This window comes from Brassica rapa, chromosome A09, assembly GCF_000309985.2.
Source record: "Brassica rapa cultivar Chiifu-401-42 chromosome A09, CAAS_Brap_v3.01, whole genome shotgun sequence".
Lineage (NCBI taxonomy): Eukaryota > Viridiplantae > Streptophyta > Magnoliopsida > Brassicales > Brassicaceae > Brassica > Brassica rapa.
In genome coordinates this window covers 41,019,298-41,039,563 of record NC_024803.2, presented here as the reverse complement: position 1 = coordinate 41,039,563, position 20,266 = coordinate 41,019,298, and the positions used below count along the sequence as shown (strand labels likewise).

Sequence of the window (20,266 nt, the reverse complement as noted above, 5' to 3'; positions counted from 1 at the left end):
GGAAAGCATATAGAGAGTCTAAGGTTTGTAGGTGGGGTAAGTGGTCCAAGCTAGGTATCCATAGGAGATGTGGCGAATCCACATGAATATGGAAGCACCCATAGGAGATGTGGCGAATCCACATGAATATGGGGTAGAAGCCTAGTGGGGGGCTACCCACTGAGGAAAAGAGGAAAAGAGGAAAAGAGGAAAAGATGAGAAGTTGAAAAGGATGTGCATTGTAGGGTTTTAGCTCATGGTCGGGTAACGGGGAGTTAAAGGTGTCATAGGGTCGGGTCGGACGGACAAGAGGAGTCGGTTAAGTCTAGGGTTTGACGTGTGTGGCAATGAGTGAGATCATTGTATTGATTGATCGCTAGGTTGTTAGAAATGAATGGAAGTGATTGTGGAAATTGCAGATAACATTAGGAAATGATGAAAATGCATTAACTGATTGTAGTGGCTAGTCAGTCCTAGTTCCCGCATGGAGTAGTATAGAGTGTCATGCGGGCAGGCTGGTCTAGAACCACTTCACTGAGTAACTTGTTGCTCACCCCTCCATTTCCATTTTTCCTGTGCGCAGGACTGTAAGTAGAAGTATATGGATGTGGGTATGACGGTATTTCAAAGAAGGTTATGCGCTCGTCTCTCGGGACCAGTAACGGGACACGTAGGGTTGTCTAGATGAGTAGACACGTGTCCATAACGCCCCTTCGATAACCCCGGTCGGACTCCGGGGAATCGGGCTGTTACAATTGGTATCAGAGCGGGTTAAGATCCCTTAGTTCTGTCCTAAGGGATCAGCATTTCCGACGTTTTCGAAAAAAAAAAAAAAAAAAAAAAAAAAAAAAAAAAAACTTGTTTTCATTAAAAGAAAAGAGTTTGTAAAAGTTTTGTTTCTTCTAACACTCCTGGAAATGATTTCAAAACCACCCATTATATCTATACGTTATTATGATTTTGATCGGATCCATTGTATTTGCAAAATTTCTTTTTGAGCTTAATTCATTCATTGGTTTTTAAAAGATCCCCGAGCAAAGTTGTTCTCGCCTTGTGTGCCTCCCTTGTATGATGTGTGATTGTGTGAGTTCCTTTTGTTATCGGATGTTAAGTTTGGAAGTCTAGGGCTTGGAATTCGGGGACGAATTCCGATTAACAGGGGAGAATTGTAACGGCCCGGTTCCTAGCCCAAAAATTTTCTTAAGGAGAGCCCGTTAAGACTGCAGCCCATTAGGGTAAATGACCTAGGGTTCCCTCCTTTTCCTATAAATAAAGCTGCCTCCTCTCATTTTTCTCTCATTCTGAAACTAGAGCGAAGCTCTGCAGAGATTTAGAGAGACTAGAAAACCCTAGCCGTCAAGCTTCCCTTTTCCTCTTCTCTCTTCTTCTCTCACGCCTCCTCTCTCTCCCTCTCCCTCTCCTTTCTCTTTCCGTTGGTTCTCTTCCTCTCTCCTCGCCGTGAGTCCCCCGAGAGCAAGCCGAGCCGCCGGTGGTGGTGGTGGTGGTCGTCCAAGTGGTGATGGGGTGATCGTCCGAGTGTGGTGATGGTGGTGGATGTGTGGTGTTGTGGTGGTGACCAGATCTCGTCTCTCTTGTTTACTTGTTCCAGATCTGTTCAGATCTCATCCCCTTTGTCTCCTGTTCCAGATCCAGATCCAGATCTAGGCTAAGGTGGAGTGTTTCGAACCCAACCTTCTTTCATGGTTCTGTATACTCCTTTATGTTGGAGTTAGGCTTGATTAGACCCTGATTGGGAGTTAGGTTGATAGGACATGGTATTGCTAGGATGATAGATGAATGAATCATGATGCATAAGAACCCTCATACTGATAAATGGGACTTGATGAACTGAATTGAATTGTCGTGGTAATGATTGATTGGTAGTTGATACTTGTATGTTTGGTTGTGTTGTCCCATGTGTTGTTGTGATTGAAGTTAGGATGCTAGAGAGGAACAAATGCTAGGATGATAGATGAGCAATGATTATAAACGTTATTGAAGTAGAACTTGAATGCGATGTGTATTGTGTGTGACACCGATAACGGGTGGCGTCTAGTGATTTAGTCCAAGTTCAAGTATGAATGAAAAGGGAAAGTAATTGGGAATGGGGAGGATTAAGTGAAAACGATAAGGAAGTGAAATGATAAGTAAAAGTATGAAAGAAGGATGTTAAGGTTAAGCATGGGTGGGAAAGCATATAGAGAGTCTAAGGTTTGTAGGTGGGGTAAGTGGTCCAAGCTAGGTATCCATAGGAGATGTGGCGAATCCACATGAATATGGAAGCACCCATAGGAGATGTGGCGAATCCACATGAATATGGGGTAGAAGCCTAGTGGGGGGCTACCCACTGAGGAAAAGAGGAAAAGAGGAAAAGAGGAAAAGATGAGAAGTTGAAAAGGATGTGCATTGTAGGGTTTTAGCTCATGGTCGGGTAACGGGGAGTTAAAGGTGTCATAGGGTCGGGTCGGACGGACAAGAGGAGTCGGTTAAGTCTAGGGTTTGACGTGTGTGGCAATGAGTGAGATCATTGTATTGATTGATCGCTAGGTTGTTAGAAATGAATGGAAGTGATTGTGGAAATTGCAGATAACATTAGGAAATGATGAAAATGCATTAACTGATTGTAGTGGCTAGTCAGTCCTAGTTCCCGCATGGAGTAGTATAGAGTGTCATGCGGGCAGGCTGGTCTAGAACCACTTCACTGAGTAACTTGTTGCTCACCCCTCCATTTCCATTTTTCCTGTGCGCAGGACTGTAAGTAGAAGTATATGGATGTGGGTATGACGGTATTTCAAAGAAGGTTATGCGCTCGTCTCTCGGGACCAGTAACGGGACACGTAGGGTTGTCTAGATGAGTAGACACGTGTCCATAACGCCCCTTCGATAACCCCGGTCGGACTCCGGGGAATCGGGCTGTTACACCTCGGCTGAGGAATGTTGATGCTGATCGATTAGCGAAACAGGCATTGAACCGTGTAGCAGTTTCTACTGCATAACCCATTTTAAAATTTATAAAAGTTGCGTTCCAAAAAAAAAAAAAAAAAAGTTATACATAGGCTTTTAAATTATTTTTTTATAAACCATAAAGTTTTTGTTTTTGTTTCAATTTCTATTAATGGTACATTACTCAACTTTGTGTCTGCTGTCAGCCTCCATAGATGACCATATGATCTAATTTTTTTTTTTTTTGCTTGCCTAGTTATTCATGAAGTTTCTTTGCTTTGAATGACAACTCAGAGGCCAGCATTGTATCTTCGTGATTCTCTCGGTCCATGTGACAGTGTCCAACGTTGATTTGTTTGCAAACTAGGACCAGAGTCGCGATTCATATAACACGATCTACCAGACTACCGCTATAGATCGATCTCTCATGTAGAAAGAATCATATAAACTGAAATGAATAAATTTGAAGAATCCTTTCTCTTCTTTACAAACATATCACTAGAGATCAAAGCCTTATGTTTTAAGTATTTGATACACCCTACCTTTCTCATCAGACACTACAAACAAAATAAAATAACAAAGAGACGCAAACTTATGTATAACTTATTTTAATAAAAACGTTGGACGGTGGAAGACTAGATTGGATGCATTCATGGGCCAAAATTCAGAAAGACGTCGTACTCGGGTAGCATTCGAATTGAGACAAATCCACCAAAATCTCATAATTTACTTTCTTAAATATATAGATATATATATACCGAATATTTTTGCAATTCAAAGTGTTTATACTAATCGAGGACTAAAACTTAAATTACTGTGAAAGAAATTAAATTATAATCTTGAACTCATAATAACTTTTAGCCACGAACTTGATTACGAGATAATTGATGTTTCGTTTGTATCTCTACAATTACTTATTCAGTAAAGATCTTATTCATTTAAGCGGTAATCTTGTTGGACGGTGCAAGCTATAAAGGACCTGGCTGGATAAGCCGTTATATATAGAATTTCTTCATTTAGTTCATAATTCTTTCTTAAGAAAAAAACTGCGTTATATTAACTTTCTACCCATCAAAATAGACCTGAAATGTCAATAGATACCTTTTCTGATCGTTCCCATTATGCATGTTACACGTAATTTCTCTTAACATAACGTCTAGCTTTTTGGTATTTCAAAAGCAAATAGTTTTTGGTTGATTTTATAATATATGGTAACACATGTTATCGGAAATTAATCTCTATATATAAGTTATTCTAAGGGGGTTGGGTCTACTATAAAATGAATTGCGGAAAGAACAATACAAGTATATAAAAGTACAGAAACTGCAAGCGACCCATGATCGAATATCAAATCTAAGATTCTATAATTTAAGACAAAATTATTGTTGTATCGTGTTAAATATAAACTCAAAAACAATATAAACATATAAATTTAAATGTTCATGTTAATTTACGTGAAAACAATCGTTCAATTTTGAATAATAATTTACAACCCTTGTTTTCACGTAAATGAGTGTTCGTTTTTCTTATTTTTTGAGTAAGGTTGTTATTATTCTACAATGGTGTTTTAGTTATATATATATATATATATATATATATATCTTTTTCATGCCTGTTTAAGTTTTCACAAAATCTTGGTAGGCGACAATTTGATAAGTACTCGACGTTGAAAGTTAGAGCAACTCAATAATCTGTAAAAGCGAGTCTTACCAAATCAAAACCTCTTAGTACGAATATTTGAAATTCTTTATTCTTCTGCATTTAATTTTGTGGACTAATTGTGAGTTTGATGTACCAACACGTAAAACAAAGTATTCAAAAGAGAAAATGCTCGCAAAGTTGATGATGATTCCGAACCTTTGCATAAGTCACGAGGATTCCGGACCACTGCCCAATTCAAACATACACGTATTAATAAGTTTGTCTTTGTAATATAAAACACGTATAAATAATCAAAATATATATGTAATAATTTTGTTTGTCGATAAATATGGGAAACGTACTATATGTTTGTTGTGTCCATGATACTGTATTTTAAAAAAGAAACTCTCGTAGTACATGCATATGCACTTTTCATCGTTTACAGATGATTTAGTATTTTAGTGAATTGGGTTTTCCCATCGTTCAAAACGACTTTTCTGAAAACCACTTGATTCATATATTCATATTTTGTAAGATTTGAACAATTTTTTTTAACTGCTAAACTGAAGCTAGATTTAATGGTACTAATGATTTGAACCTAGATAACTATATATGCATGGACAACTCCACTATGAAGAAAACCAATCGATATCACACTGAATCAGTTGATTCGTTGCCTATCTTTCTACTGGCGTGGTAGAAGAGGAAGTGTGCCTCAAAGTTAATCTGTGATGTTTGACGGTTCAAACAAAATTATCGGTCAAATAATTAAAATAGTTCATAATTTCTTGATAAGAATATAAAAGAACGAGCTGGTTAATTTTCTTTTTCAAACTGCAAATTTTTCATTCATGGAGAAATCTAAGAGGGGATACATTGTTTGAATACATATATTGAAGATTCTAAATCTTCCAAAACAAAGCTCCACACTAGAGGGAAAAAAACTTGACAATCGAGAGCCATACACATAGAACTAGAGAAAAGCAATACAATCTGAAACGAGCTAGTTGATAGATTGTAGTAATATTTTAAAAGAGAAATTGTAGTACATTATTGTCACATCTATTTTGGCTTAGTGTTGCGCTGTAATATAACTTCTTGTGTAAAATATATTCACCTTTTTTTGGTAATAAGGCTTTTTATTATTTCTCAAAAATCAAAACTATTACCAAGTACCATCCGATCTTCAAAGACTTGTTACTATACAATAAAGAGACCATAGTCAACTTATCTCCGAACGATGACACAAACATCTAATCGCTCATTTTGGAAAACAAGAGGGTAAAATAGTCATTTAATTAATTCTGGTCGGAGTTTCTCCTTCGCTTCCTTGCCACGTCTTACTACGCGTCGTGTCAAACTCGAAACTTAGTTTGACTCAATTTACCCCACATTTTCATTCCATTCCAAACACTTGTTTTCCCTACAAAACATTACACGTTTTTTTTTGTTTAGTAAAAATAGCCAACAGAACCGTGTGGTGAAAATGGGGGAACTAAAAGTAACTAACCGTGAAAGAAACAAGAGAAAAAAAATCAATTGAGAAGTAAAGCTTTTAACTCTGATTAATGTTGTCCCACCATAACTCAAAACTCTTTTTCTCCAATATTTTTACTCTAACATGACATATCAATTATGGCCTTATAAATATGAATTGAATAACCATTGTTGACAACAAATATAGAAGTAAATAAATTATGGAGATAAATTAACTGTGTGGTTGAATTCAAATTTTCTACTGTAATTTTAATCGTGGTTAGCGGTTACGTATGTTTTAAACAGTAAAAAGTCCGGATTATCAAAAAAAAAAAAAACAGTAAAAAGTCCGATGTTAATTCTACATTCCATGGTATAATATGTGTTTCAATGTGAGTTTCTTCTATTAAAATACTCATTAACAATAACAACAACAAAAATGTAACGACACATTATAAGTGTGGGTTGTTTATTTTCCACATAAAAATATTCTTCCATATGCCATCTTTCTTAAATTGTGTTTTTAGATTTAAAACACTTTCACATACAAAGTACATGGAATGTACTTTAGTCTTCATTCTCCAACTATCATACTAAAAAGTGAAAGCATGCCCTCTCTACAGTCTCTTATCCAATCATATTCTAAAATTTGAATTAACATGTTGTAAATTGGAGAAGTGGTGAATCCATATCGGTTAAAAACAGCGGTACAAAAGGTATTTACCTATTTTGTGTCAAGTAATTAGCTCTTCACCGGAACAGAAGTGTACTATAAGCTAGGTAAATACAACGTATTGTTCATTCAGAATAATAGTGTGTACTCTCTTATCTCATAACGTAACTATTTTCTAACATTTAAAAGAAATACATTTATTCATGAGAAGTATATCATAAGAATTTTCTCAAAAGTGTATATCATAGAAAGAGACTTAACATCACAAAGACTAATTACTTTGAAAACTAGCATGTTGACAAAAGGAAAGAAGAGTGAACATGAGAATTCACATTTTGTAAAAGGAAAAAATAAAAGCATGGCTATTGCGTAGACGGTAGTTCAATTAACAAAAAAACGTGTGGACGGCAATGAGATCCTTCTATCTCTATATATCTCTCTCACTTGCCGATTATTAGTAACCAGAACGTACACCAACTAATAAACTCTCAACTTCTTCTTGTTTGCCAACACTAATCTACAAAACAACTCAAGATTCATTCCATTTAATACTAACTGATTACATCATCGTGATGGCCTTAGCTAAAGAGTTAATGGGTTATCCTCTGACCTCCAAAAGGCCATTACTTGTTTGGTCGGCGTCGCATTTCAAGAAGAGGACACAGCCAACACAATTATCGATCAAGCCTTTTGATCGGAGACCAAGAACGTCCAAATCCGGGGTCGTTGCGGCCATCAGTGAAGATTTGGTCAAAACGCTACGTTTCAACACAACCACCGGTGACAGAAAGAGCGAGGAGGAGGAGAAAGCGGCGGTGAAATTCAAGGTGAGAGCGGTGGTTACGGTGAGGAACAAGAACAAGGAGGATTTTAAGGAGACTCTTGTTAAGCATTTAGATGCTTTTGGGGATAAGATCGGTCGAAACATTGTCTTGGAGCTTGTTAGCACCGAACTTGATCCAAGTAAGTCGCTTTAGTAACTCGGTTGAAAAACAGAACGTGATAAAATATTTCTAAAAATGGATCACTTTCTATTTGGGCATTTCTATAATAGTGTATAATATAAAATGGGTTATCTCAAAATCTCTTGATCTGAGATGGGTTTTCGAATACTAAGATAAATATCAAATCTTTTAACTCGAACAGAAACAAATATGCCGAAGAAAAGCAATGCGGCAGTTTTAAAGGACTGGTCAAAGAAGTCGAAAACCAAGGCGGAGAGGGTTCATTACACGGCGGAGTTCACGGTGGACGCAGCCTTTGGCTCACCGGGAGCCATCACCGTCATGAATAAACACCAGAAAGAATTCTTTCTAGAGAGCATCACCATCGAAGGTTTCGCAGTTGGTCCTGTTCACTTTCCATGCAATTCTTGGGTTCAGTCCCAAAAGGATCACCCAGAGAAACGAATCTTTTTCACTAATCAGGTAATTAATTTAAAATATCTGAGTGATACAGTTATTTACCTAAATAGTTAAATTACTCATGGTCCCAAGCCATTAACTCACGTCATTTTCGATCTCCCGCAAAATCTTATTCAATATTCATGTCCGGTGGGTCCATATAATAGTTATATACCCCTTGTCCAAGTTCTAACTATATGTAATTATGTTGTTACAAATGATTAAACCTAACGTTATGTAAATTTGTGGGCAGCCGTTTTTGCCGAGTGAGACACCTGATGGATTGAAAAAATTGAGGGAGAGAGAGTTGAAGAATCTACGAGGAGATGGGAGTGGAGTGAGGAAGTTATCAGACAGAATCTATGACTTTGATGTCTACAATGATCTTGGAAATCCCGACAAGTCATCTGAACTCTCTCGCCCCAAGCTTGGCGGCAAAGAGATTCCTTACCCTAGACGATGTCGTACCGGTCGCCATCCAACTGATACCGGTACAATTCATAACAAAACATTTTATACATATTTTGAGTACAATATGTAATTAATGAATCGAGAAAACAGCCATTAAAATCCCGAATTTCAAATTAAAGTCAAAAAAATCTTCAACTCATGTTTAAGCCAAAATAATCACCAACTTTCAAATATTGGTCATTTTAAACTTTATATTTTGTTGACTCGGTCATTTAAGAACTCTGAATAGTCAACCGTTAAATTTGATTAAAAATAAATGCATGTTAATTCTCTAAACAACATTATTTTAAAAATTGATTAAAACATTGATCAACCGAGGTTTTGTTTCTTCTGAAACACTTAAAACATCTCTTTCGCGAGACCAAAGCGAAGAAGATGAAGTTGATTTGGGGCTCTAGTTTTGCGAAAGAGATGATTTGAGTGTTTCCAGAAGCAAAAAGACGTTTTTTAATCAATGTTTTAATCAGTTTTATAAAAATAATATTGTTTAGATAGTTAATAGACATTTAGTTTTAATTGATTTTAACAGTTGACTATTCAGGTTTTTTAAACGGCTGAATCAACAAGATATGAAAATTAAAATGACCAATATTTGAAAGTTGATGATTTTTTTGGCTCAAACATAAGTTGAAGGTTTTTTTGATTTTAATTTGAAAGTTCAATGTTTTATAACTGTTTTCTCTTAATGAATCTCTAATAGTATGTGATTTTTATATGCATTGTTGAGCAGATAAAGAAGCGGAGAGCCGAGTGGAGAAGCCATTACCTATGTATGTACCACGAGATGAGCAATTTGAAGAGACTAAGCAGAAAACTTTCGCTGCAGGGAGGTTAAAAGCGGTCTTACACCACCTAGTTCCGTCTCTCAAAGCCAGCATTTTAGCTGAGGACTTTGCTGACTTTGGCGAGATAGATGGTCTCTATAAAGAAGGATTGCTACTCAAGTTAGGGTTTCAAGATGAAATTTTTAACAAGTTCCCTTTGCCCAAGGCCATCGTTAATACACTCCAAGAATCTTCTAAAGGACTCCTCAAATACGACACTCCCAAAATATTATCGAGTAAGCATAATTAACTTATAAGATCCTTTAACATCAACTTTTGTTTTTTTTAATAGAAAATTGAACTTCTACCATTTACAGCCACATATTATTTCCAAGAGTTTTATCTGATTTTATTAGCTCCTGTATTTGATCTTTGATAACTGAGACCCATCATGAAATTTTCATCCCACCAAAAAGAAAACAACATCACTTTAGTTGAAAAGCAAACATAACCCACTAAAAGAATACAGAAACCACATATGATTCACGTGGTTCTCTTAATTCGTTACAACGTGTCAATTATAGTATTAGCTTTTGAATTAAAAAAAAACGCGTTTGCCTTTAACATGGTTTAATACAAGTTATTAGTTAATTAATTTCGTTGACAAAGAAAGTTAATTAATTTCAAAAAATTAAAATTATGCAGAGGATAAAAATGCATGGCTACGAGATGACGAGTTTGCACGTCAAGCCATAGCTGGAATCAATCCAGTCAACATTGAGAGGGTCAGGACTTTCCCACCGGTCAGTAATCTTGACCCCGAAATCTACGGTCCACAACACTCCGCTCTCACCTCCGACCACATCATTGGACATCTCGACGGACTATCCGTACAACAAGTACGTTTATACTATAACAAATCCACATTGTTTGATTAAGTATGTAAGTGTAACTAAACGTAATTATTGATTAACTAAATTTTATTTTACTTATTATTTTCCAGGCGTTGGAAGAGAACAGATTGTATATGTTGAATTACCACGACATATTTTTACCGTTCCTAGACCGGATCAATGCACTAGACGGACGCAAAGCTTATGCTACTCGAACCATATTCTTCTTGACTCGTCTAGGAACACTTAAACCCGTAGCCATTGAGCTAAGCCTCCCTCCCCATGGTCCCAACCACCGGTCCAAACGCGTGGTTACACCTCCTGTCGACGCAACCTCCAATTGGGTGTGGCAGCTCGCTAAAGCCCACGTTAGCTCTAACGACGCTGGTATCCACCAGCTTGTCAACCACTGGTTAGTACTTAAAAACATTCAAGTTATTAAACATCTATGTTTCAAGTAGTGACTCTAGAGTTATTGATCTTTTGTTGGTGTGCAGGTTACGAACCCATGCGTGCTTGGAACCGTTTATATTAGCTGCGCATAGACAAATGAGCGCTATGCATCCGATATTCAAGCTATTGGATCCGCACATGAGGTACACGTTGGAAATCAATGCATTGGCTAGACAATCGTTGATCAGTGCAGACGGTGTGATTGAAGAAGGCTTCACTGCCGGCTCATACGGCATGGAGATGAGCGCCGCCGCGTACAAGAGCAGCTGGCGGTTCGACATGGAAGGACTCCCAGCTGATCTCATTCGCAGGTATGTTAGAGTAATATCCGCATAATTACTACAAACACAATATTATTTTTCATTGTATATAATCTAATATTAATTTATTTAAACTGTGTTTTGTTTTTTTTTCAGAGGAATAGCAGTTCCTGACCCGACAAAACCACATGGGCTTAAACTCCTAATCGAAGACTATCCATACGCTAACGACGGTCTTTTACTCTGGTCAGCTATCCAAACCTGGGTCCGAACCTACGTGGAACGCTACTACCCAAACCCGAACCTAATCAAAACAGACTCGGAGCTCCAGTCCTGGTACTCCGAATCAATCAACGTCGGCCACGCTGATCTCCGCGACGCCGAGTGGTGGCCAAAGCTAAACACCGTCGACGACCTCGCCTCCATCCTCACCACACTGATCTGGCTCGCCTCAGCTCAGCACGCGGCTCTCAACTTCGGACAGTACCCGTACGGCGGCTACGTCCCGAACCGACCTCCGCTGATGCGGCGGTTGATCCCCGACGAGTCTGATCCCGAGTACGCGAGTTTCATCTCCGATCCGGAGAAGTTTTACTTCTCGGCGATGCCGAGTTTGCTGCAGACGTCGAAGTTTATGGCGGTGGTTGATACTCTGTCAACGCATTCGCCGGATGAGGAGTATATCGGGGAGAGACAGCAACCGTCGATTTGGACGGGAGATGCGGAGATCGTTGATGCGTTTTATGGATTCGCGGCGGAGATCGGACGGATAGAGAAGGAGATTGAGGAAAGGAACTCTGATCCTGACCGTAGAAATAGGTGCGGGGCTGGTGTTTTGCCTTATGAGCTGTTGGTTCCGAGTTCCGAGCCTGGTGTTACTTGCAGAGGTGTACCTAATAGTGTATCGATATAGAAGGAAATTTAATATAGGGAAAATGTAGAAATTGCTATAAATAATTTTTTGGAAGAAATTAAAATATATAAATTTATACATCATCGTAAATTTGTATTTTGTAGATGCTTTTTTTCCCGAAGATGGCTTCAAATTTATGTAACTCGAATATTTTAAAAAGTACTTGGACGATGTTTCTTGGATTTTGACCTAACTTGAGTCGCAGGCTATCTTCGCACACGTATAAACCTAGCAATTTTAAGTTGCTGAGAGGAAGATGTATAGATTTGTTTGGCAAATCAAGGCAGATATACACACTCAAGAGCCATGACAAAGTTTATTCGTGGGATTTTATTAACCTATCATTTCATTGGTAGAAACCTAGGAACCTTAAGTTGGCATGGAAGATTCAACGGTGCAGAGTCATCAACTTAGATTTATCAGACCAGAGTCAACGACCTGACCGATCGAGTTGCGTTTAGAAGCTGACGTAGAGAGGACCACACAAAGAGACGATAAATAGAAGACATGCATTCTTTTGAAAAGCTGTAATAATAAGATCAACTTAGAAAATCTAATCAATTTGCCTATAAGACTAAATTATATGAGAATATATACAATTTGACTGACTCCTTGTGCCTTCACTCTCTTTATAGATGTGTTGAAGGTCAACGTTTCATATGTCGTAACATACGAGGACCCGGTGTCTGCGAAACCAATTGCTCTGAAGTGGGAGATGGTCTTAAGAGATGGTTTGCACCATTTGGGTTCACCATCAAATGTCTAAAAGTTTCCTTCGAGTTGCTTGCATTCGTCCCTTGTAGTGACGATTCCACCAAAGCACGCAGCTTTTGACCCTAAAACAAAAAGAAAGAAACTTGAGAGGTCCACAGACTCTGACTTTACACAGAAATGGTTATAATTTAGCTTACCATTGCAATTCGCTTCTTGTGGAGATCAGTTGGTACCTGCAAAAATAAAAATTATTAACTTGAGCTCAATATCTTGAAATCACACAGGTACTATGTTCTTGGAGTAAAACCACTTACGTTTTTTGTTTGGTGTTTATTCTGACTTGAGAATCCAGGAACTGTCAACTGCAAGTTTTTCTCTGCATCATTTATAACACCATCGAACAGAAAAATGAGTAACAACAGCAGCTAGTAGTAATCCACACGAAACATAGGTCTAGAAGGACAAACCTAAGTGGAGTAATACATCCTTTGGCTCCAATATGGTTGATTTACGATGCTTAGCCAATCTACATGCAAATGAAGTAACCTGCAATACAAGTAGATAAGCTAAAGATACTTTTCCACATATATGGGAAGTTAATAACTAAGGGCATTAGCTTCTGACCGAATCAAGGAAATCATCTGCTAGCTCCAAAAGGAGGTCTTCAACATCAGGATCCAATTTAGCATGTGCATCCACCTAAAAGTCATATGGATGAGACATTATTTTTCTTCATATAGAAAATACAAAGAAGAAATAAAAAAAAAGAAAACCAAAGGATCTAATAGGAAAATCACCTGTGAAACCAGATCCTGTAATTTTCTTTTGCCAAGCAGTTGGTTTGTTGCTTCTGGTCCTTGGCTGGACCTAACAACACCTGGTGTTGTCGCACCCGGCTCTGTCGCATCTGGTTGTGAGCCTGTTAAACCAACAGATCTCTGTCCTGCATGACTCGGCATCCTTGGAGATGGCTGTTGTTGATTTATTGGAATTTGCTGCTGTTGGGGTTGCTGCATCTGTTGTAGTTGAGATGGGTTCATCTGAGCCTGGTTCATCTGTGATTGTTGATGTATAATATGCGATATTTGCTGCTGATTCAAAGGCATAGAGTTTTGGTGCAGCTGAGCAGAGGGAAACTGTTGCTGTAAGAGTAGAGCCTGCCTTTGACTCGGTTGAAGCCGGAATGATTGTGAATTGGGGCTGTTTATTTCCGAAATTAGCTTCAGCCATTGCTGCTGCTGCGTCAATGAGTTTTGAACCATACCAGCTTGTCCATTTTGGGCCAAACCAGATAGCTGAGCATTGATGAATGCGAGGGAAGGTGTTCTCTGGAAGTTCTGGACCTTCACAAGAGATTGCAGAAAGATTTCAGGTAGCTCTTAAGAAGAGACACATACTTAAAAAAGAGGTCAAAGGATCAGAAATTTTCTCTCTGCAACAACATAAATGCATTCATTCATTCATTCCCCTATGAAAATACAAGTCGAATTTATACATTATTATCTAGTAGTAAACCTGCCAAATTCAAGAATTATTCTAGCCTCATGTAGGTTCATTAGTAGCCACTTACAGATGTTTGTAAGCCAATATTATTAATCCGAAAACCAACATGTATACGAATATTATTATTTTAAAAAGTCAGGAATGTGCAACAAGAAGCCAAAAGCAGTGAAAGGGTCGAAATCATTTAGTGACATCTATCTATATATCAGCCATAACTTAAGGCAACACGTAGTTGACAAATTTGAGAGTGATCATTTCAGGAAGCTAATAAGATATTTTTTTTGGTTTACTCATTCATACCTGAGGTAAAGTAAGAACGTGTTGCTGCGATCTCATGTGTCCCGGGTTGGTTCGGTGCTGAGGATAGAGGGCAGGGTTAGCTCTCATTTGCGACCTCAAAATCAATGATTCCATCACCCCAATACCATGTAACTGTTGTTCAGAACTTCCTGGATGAAACTGAGAGCCATGGACTAGACCAGATTGTTGCCTCGGCTACAAGGGAAAGCTCATTTGTCTCAGAATTTTTTTAAAAAGTGATTTTGTCACACAAATACGATAACGAGCAGCACTATGCATATTAAAAAGAAAAGCAATTGCAATCTACAAGAACCACAAGAACGATTCAGTTAAAAAAAAACGAAAAAAAGCAAAAATTTGACATTCGTTCCCATTGCACGACAGAAAAAAAAACATACTTCAACATCATGTCTCAACGGTGGGTAAACAGAGTAAAGGTAAGAAGGTAATACCGAGGAAGATGCCAATGATTGGGATTGGTGAATATTCATCTGGGCTGCTCCAGCTCCACCGTTAAGCATTGACAAGTGGCCGCTTTGGCCTGACCCACCAACAAAGTCCATCGTCCCGTACATCTCACCTTGCTGCCTCAAAACGTCGCCGTATTGACCTTGCTGCTTCAAAACGTCAACGTATTGACCCTGCTGCCTCAAAACGTCGCCGTATTGACCTTGCTGCCTCAAAACGCCACCGTATTGACCTTGCTGCTGCTGAATTTGGTTAACGGAAGGGGATGGAGCTATGTGGTAATTCGACATTGGTGATTGCTGCATAATAGGCAACTGCTGAGTTCGAGCGAGTTGCTGACTCTGTGTCTGCTGTTCCACCGGAGAAGGAGACGCCATGTTCTGAATTACACCTTCGGTCGTCGTTGGAGCAATCGCCGGAGACGCTGCTGAATTCGAAACCGGAGCTGTCACGTATCGTTGTCGTTGATGTTGCAATGACGACGGTGGAGGTGCGGAGGAAGTAAGGGAAGGCTCCATTGGGTTAGGAGACTGGAGAGGTCTCGGTGACAACGACGACGAACGAATAGGTTCCGCCATTTAGAAACAGAGGACGTCGTTCGAGAGAGAGAACTTTGTGACGGGATGGATGTATTTATAGTTAGGGATGGTTGAGGAAGAAATGACGATAGTGTCCTTGATTGATTTATCTCACGAGTTTTAACTACGTGCCGTTCTGTAGTTTCCTCTTTCAACAACATGCTGTTCAACGGAACTAAGAATCTGGAATGATTCGATCCAGATGTCTCTGGCTTCCGCTTTCCTAAGAGCAAAGTACACAGCGAAAAGATTTTAAAAAAAACTAGGGACTGTCCCGGGCTACGCCCGGGTTTGTCTTCTATAGTTTTAGAATTTATAATTTAACATTTGTATTTGTAAATGTACATTAGAATCAATTATAAATTACAAAATAATAGAAAAAATTAAATTTAATTAGAAATTACAAAATGATTAAAACTTACAATTTGTTGTGTATTTTTTAGGACATTTTATATAGAATGGTCAGAAAAATGGACTCGCAGTTATTAAACTTTAGTAATGTTCAGAAATCTATTTTATTTCGATTATTTTTATGTTAAATAATTGATAAATTTACAAATTATTTAACCATTGTTATGGCTTTAGAATTATTGAGTTAGAATTAGTTAACCATTGTTATGATTTACAAATTATTTAACCATTTGATAAATGGCGTTGATGAAATCTCAGCATAAATAGGATAAATGAAATTAGTTAATATGGTTTCTGTTTAAAATAGTCCATGATTTAAATCTGTTATTTTTATGCCAAACAGAACCCATCTTATGATCCGGGATAAGTTAAATCAAATTATAACCAAAACTACAAAAGAGTATTGTCGCTTTATCGCTATATTTGAAGTACAAACCCATAAGTTGTGCTGATAAGTAGTATGATGTTTGAGGTTGGGTTATGATCTTGGAGGTTTTTTTTGTTGTTGTTGTTGTGGACGTTTTGTTGTTGAGTTTTTTTTTTAAATATGCATGAATGTGTTTCCAAATAATGATCTTATTAAGATGCCTACATTAATTAATCTGAAATTGTAATAAACTTTGAATTATACTTTTGCTAGTAATTAATTTTTTATATTCAAACGGAAGTAATATCTTCGAGAGCAATAGTTTTTTTTGTCTGTTTTTTTTGGCTTTGTTTACCAAATCCTAACATTTCTTTTAAAAAGAGTGGAAGTAGGTTGTTGTAACTGACATTTTATTGTAGGCTCCCGCATGATTTTGAATGGCGTGAGACTGAAAAATTTAATCTATGAAAATTCTGGTAGACGATGGTGATACACTTAAATTTGTTTAGTTGTAGACTATGCCTATCTAAGTACTTTGTAGCTTCGTTCGGTTCATTTTATCGCCTACAAAAAAGATGGACTAATGCATTAAGGTAAGAAGTTTTTTAATATGCAGAAACCCGTCAACACAGCCTTTTTTATATAAAATCAAAGTCTCTATCCTCCGCGTGGGAGGTAGTTTGCTGAAGATGCAAGAGACAACAAAAGTTCAAAATGGGGAAAACATAGGAATGCAGAAATTTTAAAAGACATGAAAGGTAAGTGGGGTTGACAGTATGATCGACTTAAAACTATCATTCACGGGGGCATTATGCGGCTGTTTTCTTTCTCTGCAATCAACGCCCATTGCTATCTTCGCCCCTTCAACCGTGTTGCTGGCAGATGCTGTTAGTTGTCCATCTTCCCCGTCAACCACTGCAGTTGGGTTGCTGGTGCAACTCTGAGACACAGTTGTACATGTGTTTTTTAAAATAATTTTTTTTGGAAAACTCGTGTGTAACGCACCTCTGCGTGAGCGTGAGTGCAAAAGGAGCTAGCATCACTGATTGCAGAGACGGTGAAGGTACGGTGGTTAGGGGTGAAACTGTACGGAGACACGAATTTGGAAAACATAGTCCTTCTCAGCTAGCTCTTCAAGGCATCTTGGTAGCTCTTGCCCTTCACCCCCACTTATCTGTAGTAGATTTAATGTTTTAGAGCCATTCAGAGTGATCGTGACCACTGTTAACGTAGGAAAAATGTAGCACAGTAGCAAAAATGTACCTCGTCGAGAGCCAGAGTGTCTGCTTCTTGCTCGGTGTGCTTACTCATATCCCTATCGAAGACCACAAAACGTGGCACAATCGTTGCCATCATCATCTGCTAGCTCAACACGGAACCTGTAAAAAGAGGCCGATAAATGTTAAAGCCTATCTAAGTAAGGGTATTCGCTTATATATGGATCAGGATGTAAACTTCGTACCTGATAACCCCGGTAATGTTCGTAGAAACACATTTGCAGCGAAGGGAAGTGCCAGATTTGTCTAACTTCATGCTGCATCCGGTGTGACCAACCATTTTGTTGGAGTACCCCAACGACCAGAGCTTTACATAGGAAATCGGCTTCCTCTGTCTTGACGGATTCAAAAGAGTTACCATTTGCTCGTGCAATTTATAAGACACAAAGAACTAACTAAATTTGTAGCAATCCCTGAGTGTTACCTGAACGCTAGAGTTGGAGATGAACGTGTTTAAATCTCCAATTGACACAAGCTCTTTCTTTTTGATCCCTTCCATGGTATCAATACATGGAATACCTCTGCTGCTGCACCTCCCAAACTGCAGGAAGAACGTATGTTTGACGAAGATTGACAGACATTTAAATTTGAGTTTAAACCAAGACATAATTAGTTGTAACCTGCTTGTGAACTCTTCGATGGCAGGAATGTTCCTGTCAAAATAAAACTTGGATGCGGGTGTGGAGTTTAGATAGAGGTAACCTGCATAAGCAAGTTTTCCAGTCATTTGAACCTCCTACAGCCTTAGTGGGTCCGCCACTAGGCCCTTGCATCTCATTTCAATTCACAGTTTTTCTGAACCGGATTAGATTTCATCCACTCATCGAAAATGTCTTCCTCTGATTTTTCTGTTGCTCAAGCGAGTCATCTCATTCCATGCCCCCATATATGATATATGGGATCGCGAAACGTCAAGACAAACGGCCTGGGTCCGCCACTGCAAGGGCCTGTTGTTTGACATGAACTGGGAGAAATTCGAAGCGGATATATAACCCAGCCATTATCGTAGGGTTGAGTAAAGACTGGAAGATGTAGAGATAGATGAAGATTAAGAGTTTAAGGATTCAATTTGAGAAGTAGAAAAGTTAAGGTTTGTGATATGATGGAGGAACCCTAAAAATCTAAACTGAAGACGAAAGGGTTTTTATTTTTTATCAAAATACGGTTTTAGTAAAATGGACCTAAGCTGGACATTTTATTAATGGGCCACCGATCGCATTGGAGTGAGTAATGCCACAAAACAGATGGAAATAACAAACGTAAAGATTAATTAACCACTTAATTTTTATGCGGGACCCACTTATATAAGGAAGTCGCTGACGTGGCAAAATAGAAATAGCTGATTGGTTGATTTTTTTTAAGGACGTGGACATGCTCTCCTTTGAGTATATTGGCCTTTTAGTATAGGTTAGATGATTCTTTATTTGTTTTTCCTTTTTCACAGTATCGAATAATTGTTGTCACGATTATTATTAAAAAAAGGATTCTTTGTTTTTTTTTCTTCTGGGGAGGATATAAATATAATCTCGATTTCCGTCTCCTATCGCCTCCTCTATCTATAATCGGAGCTTCTCTCGTTCTTTCTGCTTCTGAAGGTAATGAAAACTGGATCGGAGCTCTTTTCAGTTTTGTCAGATTGTTATTATATGTTCTTTTGTTTTGTTGCGTGTTTTGAATTTCGTTGAGATTGCGACTATTTTTCCTGAATCTGCTTCCACTTGTCAAGTTAATTGATTTTACTTCTTCTTTTATGGATCCCTTTTCCCACTTGGCTCATCAGATCAAACAAAAAGTTCTCCACTTTATACAAATTCAAGGCTTTTTTTTCCACCTGAATCGTGTTGGGATCTTGTCTTAACTTGAGAAAGTCTGTCCTAATGGAATCTAAAGTGAGATTAGAGTCAACGCACAAAGGATAACACTTTGTTTTCTAGTCATTTTCTCTGGTCCAAAAGAATCATCTTTCCATGTAAATTGAGTCTCTTTCGTCTTCTTGTTGCATTTTAACAGGATTAAAAGAGAAGACTTTGATCTTGGTGGGAAAAAAACGAAAATGGAAGGAAGTGTGGTTTCGGGATTTGGAGACAGACACACCAATGCGGATGGGAAAGTGCTGCAGAGTTTCCAGAAGAGCTTTGTGGATGTTCAAGACATTTTGGATCAGAACCGGTTGTTGATCAACGAGATCAATCAGAACCATGAGTCCAATCAACCTGAGAACTTGAGTCGAAACGTGGGTCTGATCAAAGAGCTCAACAACAATATCAGAAGAGTAGCTAGCCTTTACGGTGATCTCTCTCATTCTTTCTCAAGATCAGTTGACGCTTCATCAGATGGTGATTCTAGTGGAACACTTGGGATAATTAACCAGAAGAGATTTAGATCCGGTTAGAACCAATGTTGATGATCATAGATATTCAAAGAATACTCAGAGCTAATTGATTGAGGAGAAAGAAAGAGGGGTTTTACTACTGTAATATCACTGTTTGAATGATTGTTTTACTACAATATGTTTCACCATGATGATTTTCAGATTAAGAGAGTTCTTATAATTGTGTTTTTTTTTTGGTTTACATTGAAAACTCCACTTCTTCAACTAACTTGAAGAAACTTGTTGTGAAAGTTTACACATTTCAGTTTATGATTTGTTCTGTCCTCCCTTTGCTTTCTCCATGTGTAGAGCCTGTGATTCAAACCATGTGTAGTTTTTGAATTCTAAGACGGCACGCTGTTGTAGTTGAAGGGCACAACAAGATTGATGTTGTTGGAATTGATGATG

The 20,266-nt window shown here is 38.1% G+C and overlaps 3 protein-coding genes across 5 annotated transcripts; 2 read left to right on the top strand and 1 right to left on the bottom strand.

Annotated features, from left to right (window-relative positions):
• The first annotated feature begins 4,508 nt into the window (after positions 1-4,508).
• Positions 4,509-12,051, top strand: LOC103842751 (lipoxygenase 3, chloroplastic). The gene is made up of 8 exons (XM_009119413.3): positions 4,509-7,675; positions 7,859-8,139; positions 8,369-8,606; positions 9,317-9,646; positions 10,056-10,249; positions 10,354-10,655; positions 10,741-11,007; positions 11,113-12,051. The coding sequence occupies exons 1-8, from the start codon at positions 7,285-7,287 to the stop codon at positions 11,867-11,869; spliced, it is 2,760 nt and encodes a 919-aa protein (XP_009117661.1). The 5' UTR covers positions 4,509-7,284; the 3' UTR covers positions 11,870-12,051.
• A 293-nt stretch (positions 12,052-12,344) lies between these two features.
• On the bottom strand, positions 12,345-15,613 carry LOC103842750 (transcription initiation factor TFIID subunit 12b). Of its 2 annotated transcripts, XM_033278760.1 has the most exons (9): positions 15,027-15,613; positions 14,839-14,996; positions 14,387-14,581; positions 13,381-13,926; positions 13,208-13,282; positions 13,051-13,129; positions 12,898-12,959; positions 12,781-12,816; positions 12,345-12,705 (listed from the first exon to the last, which is right to left on the bottom strand). In XM_033278760.1, the coding sequence occupies exons 1-9, from the start codon at positions 15,430-15,432 to the stop codon at positions 12,517-12,519; spliced, it is 1,746 nt and encodes a 581-aa protein (XP_033134651.1). In that variant the 5' UTR covers positions 15,433-15,613; the 3' UTR covers positions 12,345-12,516. The 2 variants fall into 2 exon arrangements, with proteins under 2 accessions (XP_033134651.1, XP_009117660.2); XM_009119412.3 differs by having other exon boundaries at positions 14,839-15,612.
• Positions 15,614-18,903: 3,290 nt separating this feature from the next.
• Positions 18,904-20,131, top strand: LOC103842749 (protein ELF4-LIKE 4). 2 transcript variants are annotated; one of them, XM_033278761.1, is made up of 2 exons: positions 18,904-19,082; positions 19,506-20,131. In XM_033278761.1, exon 2 carries the CDS (start codon positions 19,541-19,543, stop codon positions 19,877-19,879), a length of 339 nt encoding a protein of 112 aa, XP_033134652.1. In that variant the 5' UTR covers positions 18,904-19,082; positions 19,506-19,540; the 3' UTR covers positions 19,880-20,131. The 2 variants fall into 2 exon arrangements, with proteins under 2 accessions (XP_033134652.1, XP_009117659.1); XM_009119411.3 differs by having other exon boundaries at positions 19,498-20,131.
• The last annotated feature ends 135 nt before the right edge of the window (positions 20,132-20,266 follow it).

Coding starts and splice junctions, on each gene's coding strand:
- LOC103842751 (XM_009119413.3), top strand. CDS start 7,285: ATGGCCTTAGCTAAAGAGTTAATGGGTTATCCTCTGACCTCCAAAAGG. Junction 8,607..9,316: donor TCGCCATCCAACTGATACCG/GTACAATTCATA, acceptor ATTGTTGAGCAG/ATAAAGAAGCGGAGAGCCGA. Junction 10,250..10,353: donor ACGGACTATCCGTACAACAA/GTACGTTTATAC, acceptor ATTATTTTCCAG/GCGTTGGAAGAGAACAGATT.
- LOC103842750 (XM_009119412.3), bottom strand. CDS start 15,432: ATGGCGGAACCTATTCGTTCGTCGTCGTTGTCACCGAGACCTCTCCAG. Junction 14,582..14,838: donor AATCATTGGCATCTTCCTCG/GTATTACCTTCT, acceptor TTTCCCTTGTAG/CCGAGGCAACAATCTGGTCT. Junction 13,927..14,386: donor ACGTTCTTACTTTACCTCAG/GTATGAATGAGT, acceptor TCTCTTGTGAAG/GTCCAGAACTTCCAGAGAAC.
- LOC103842749 (XM_033278761.1), top strand. CDS start 19,541: ATGGAAGGAAGTGTGGTTTCGGGATTTGGAGACAGACACACCAATGCG.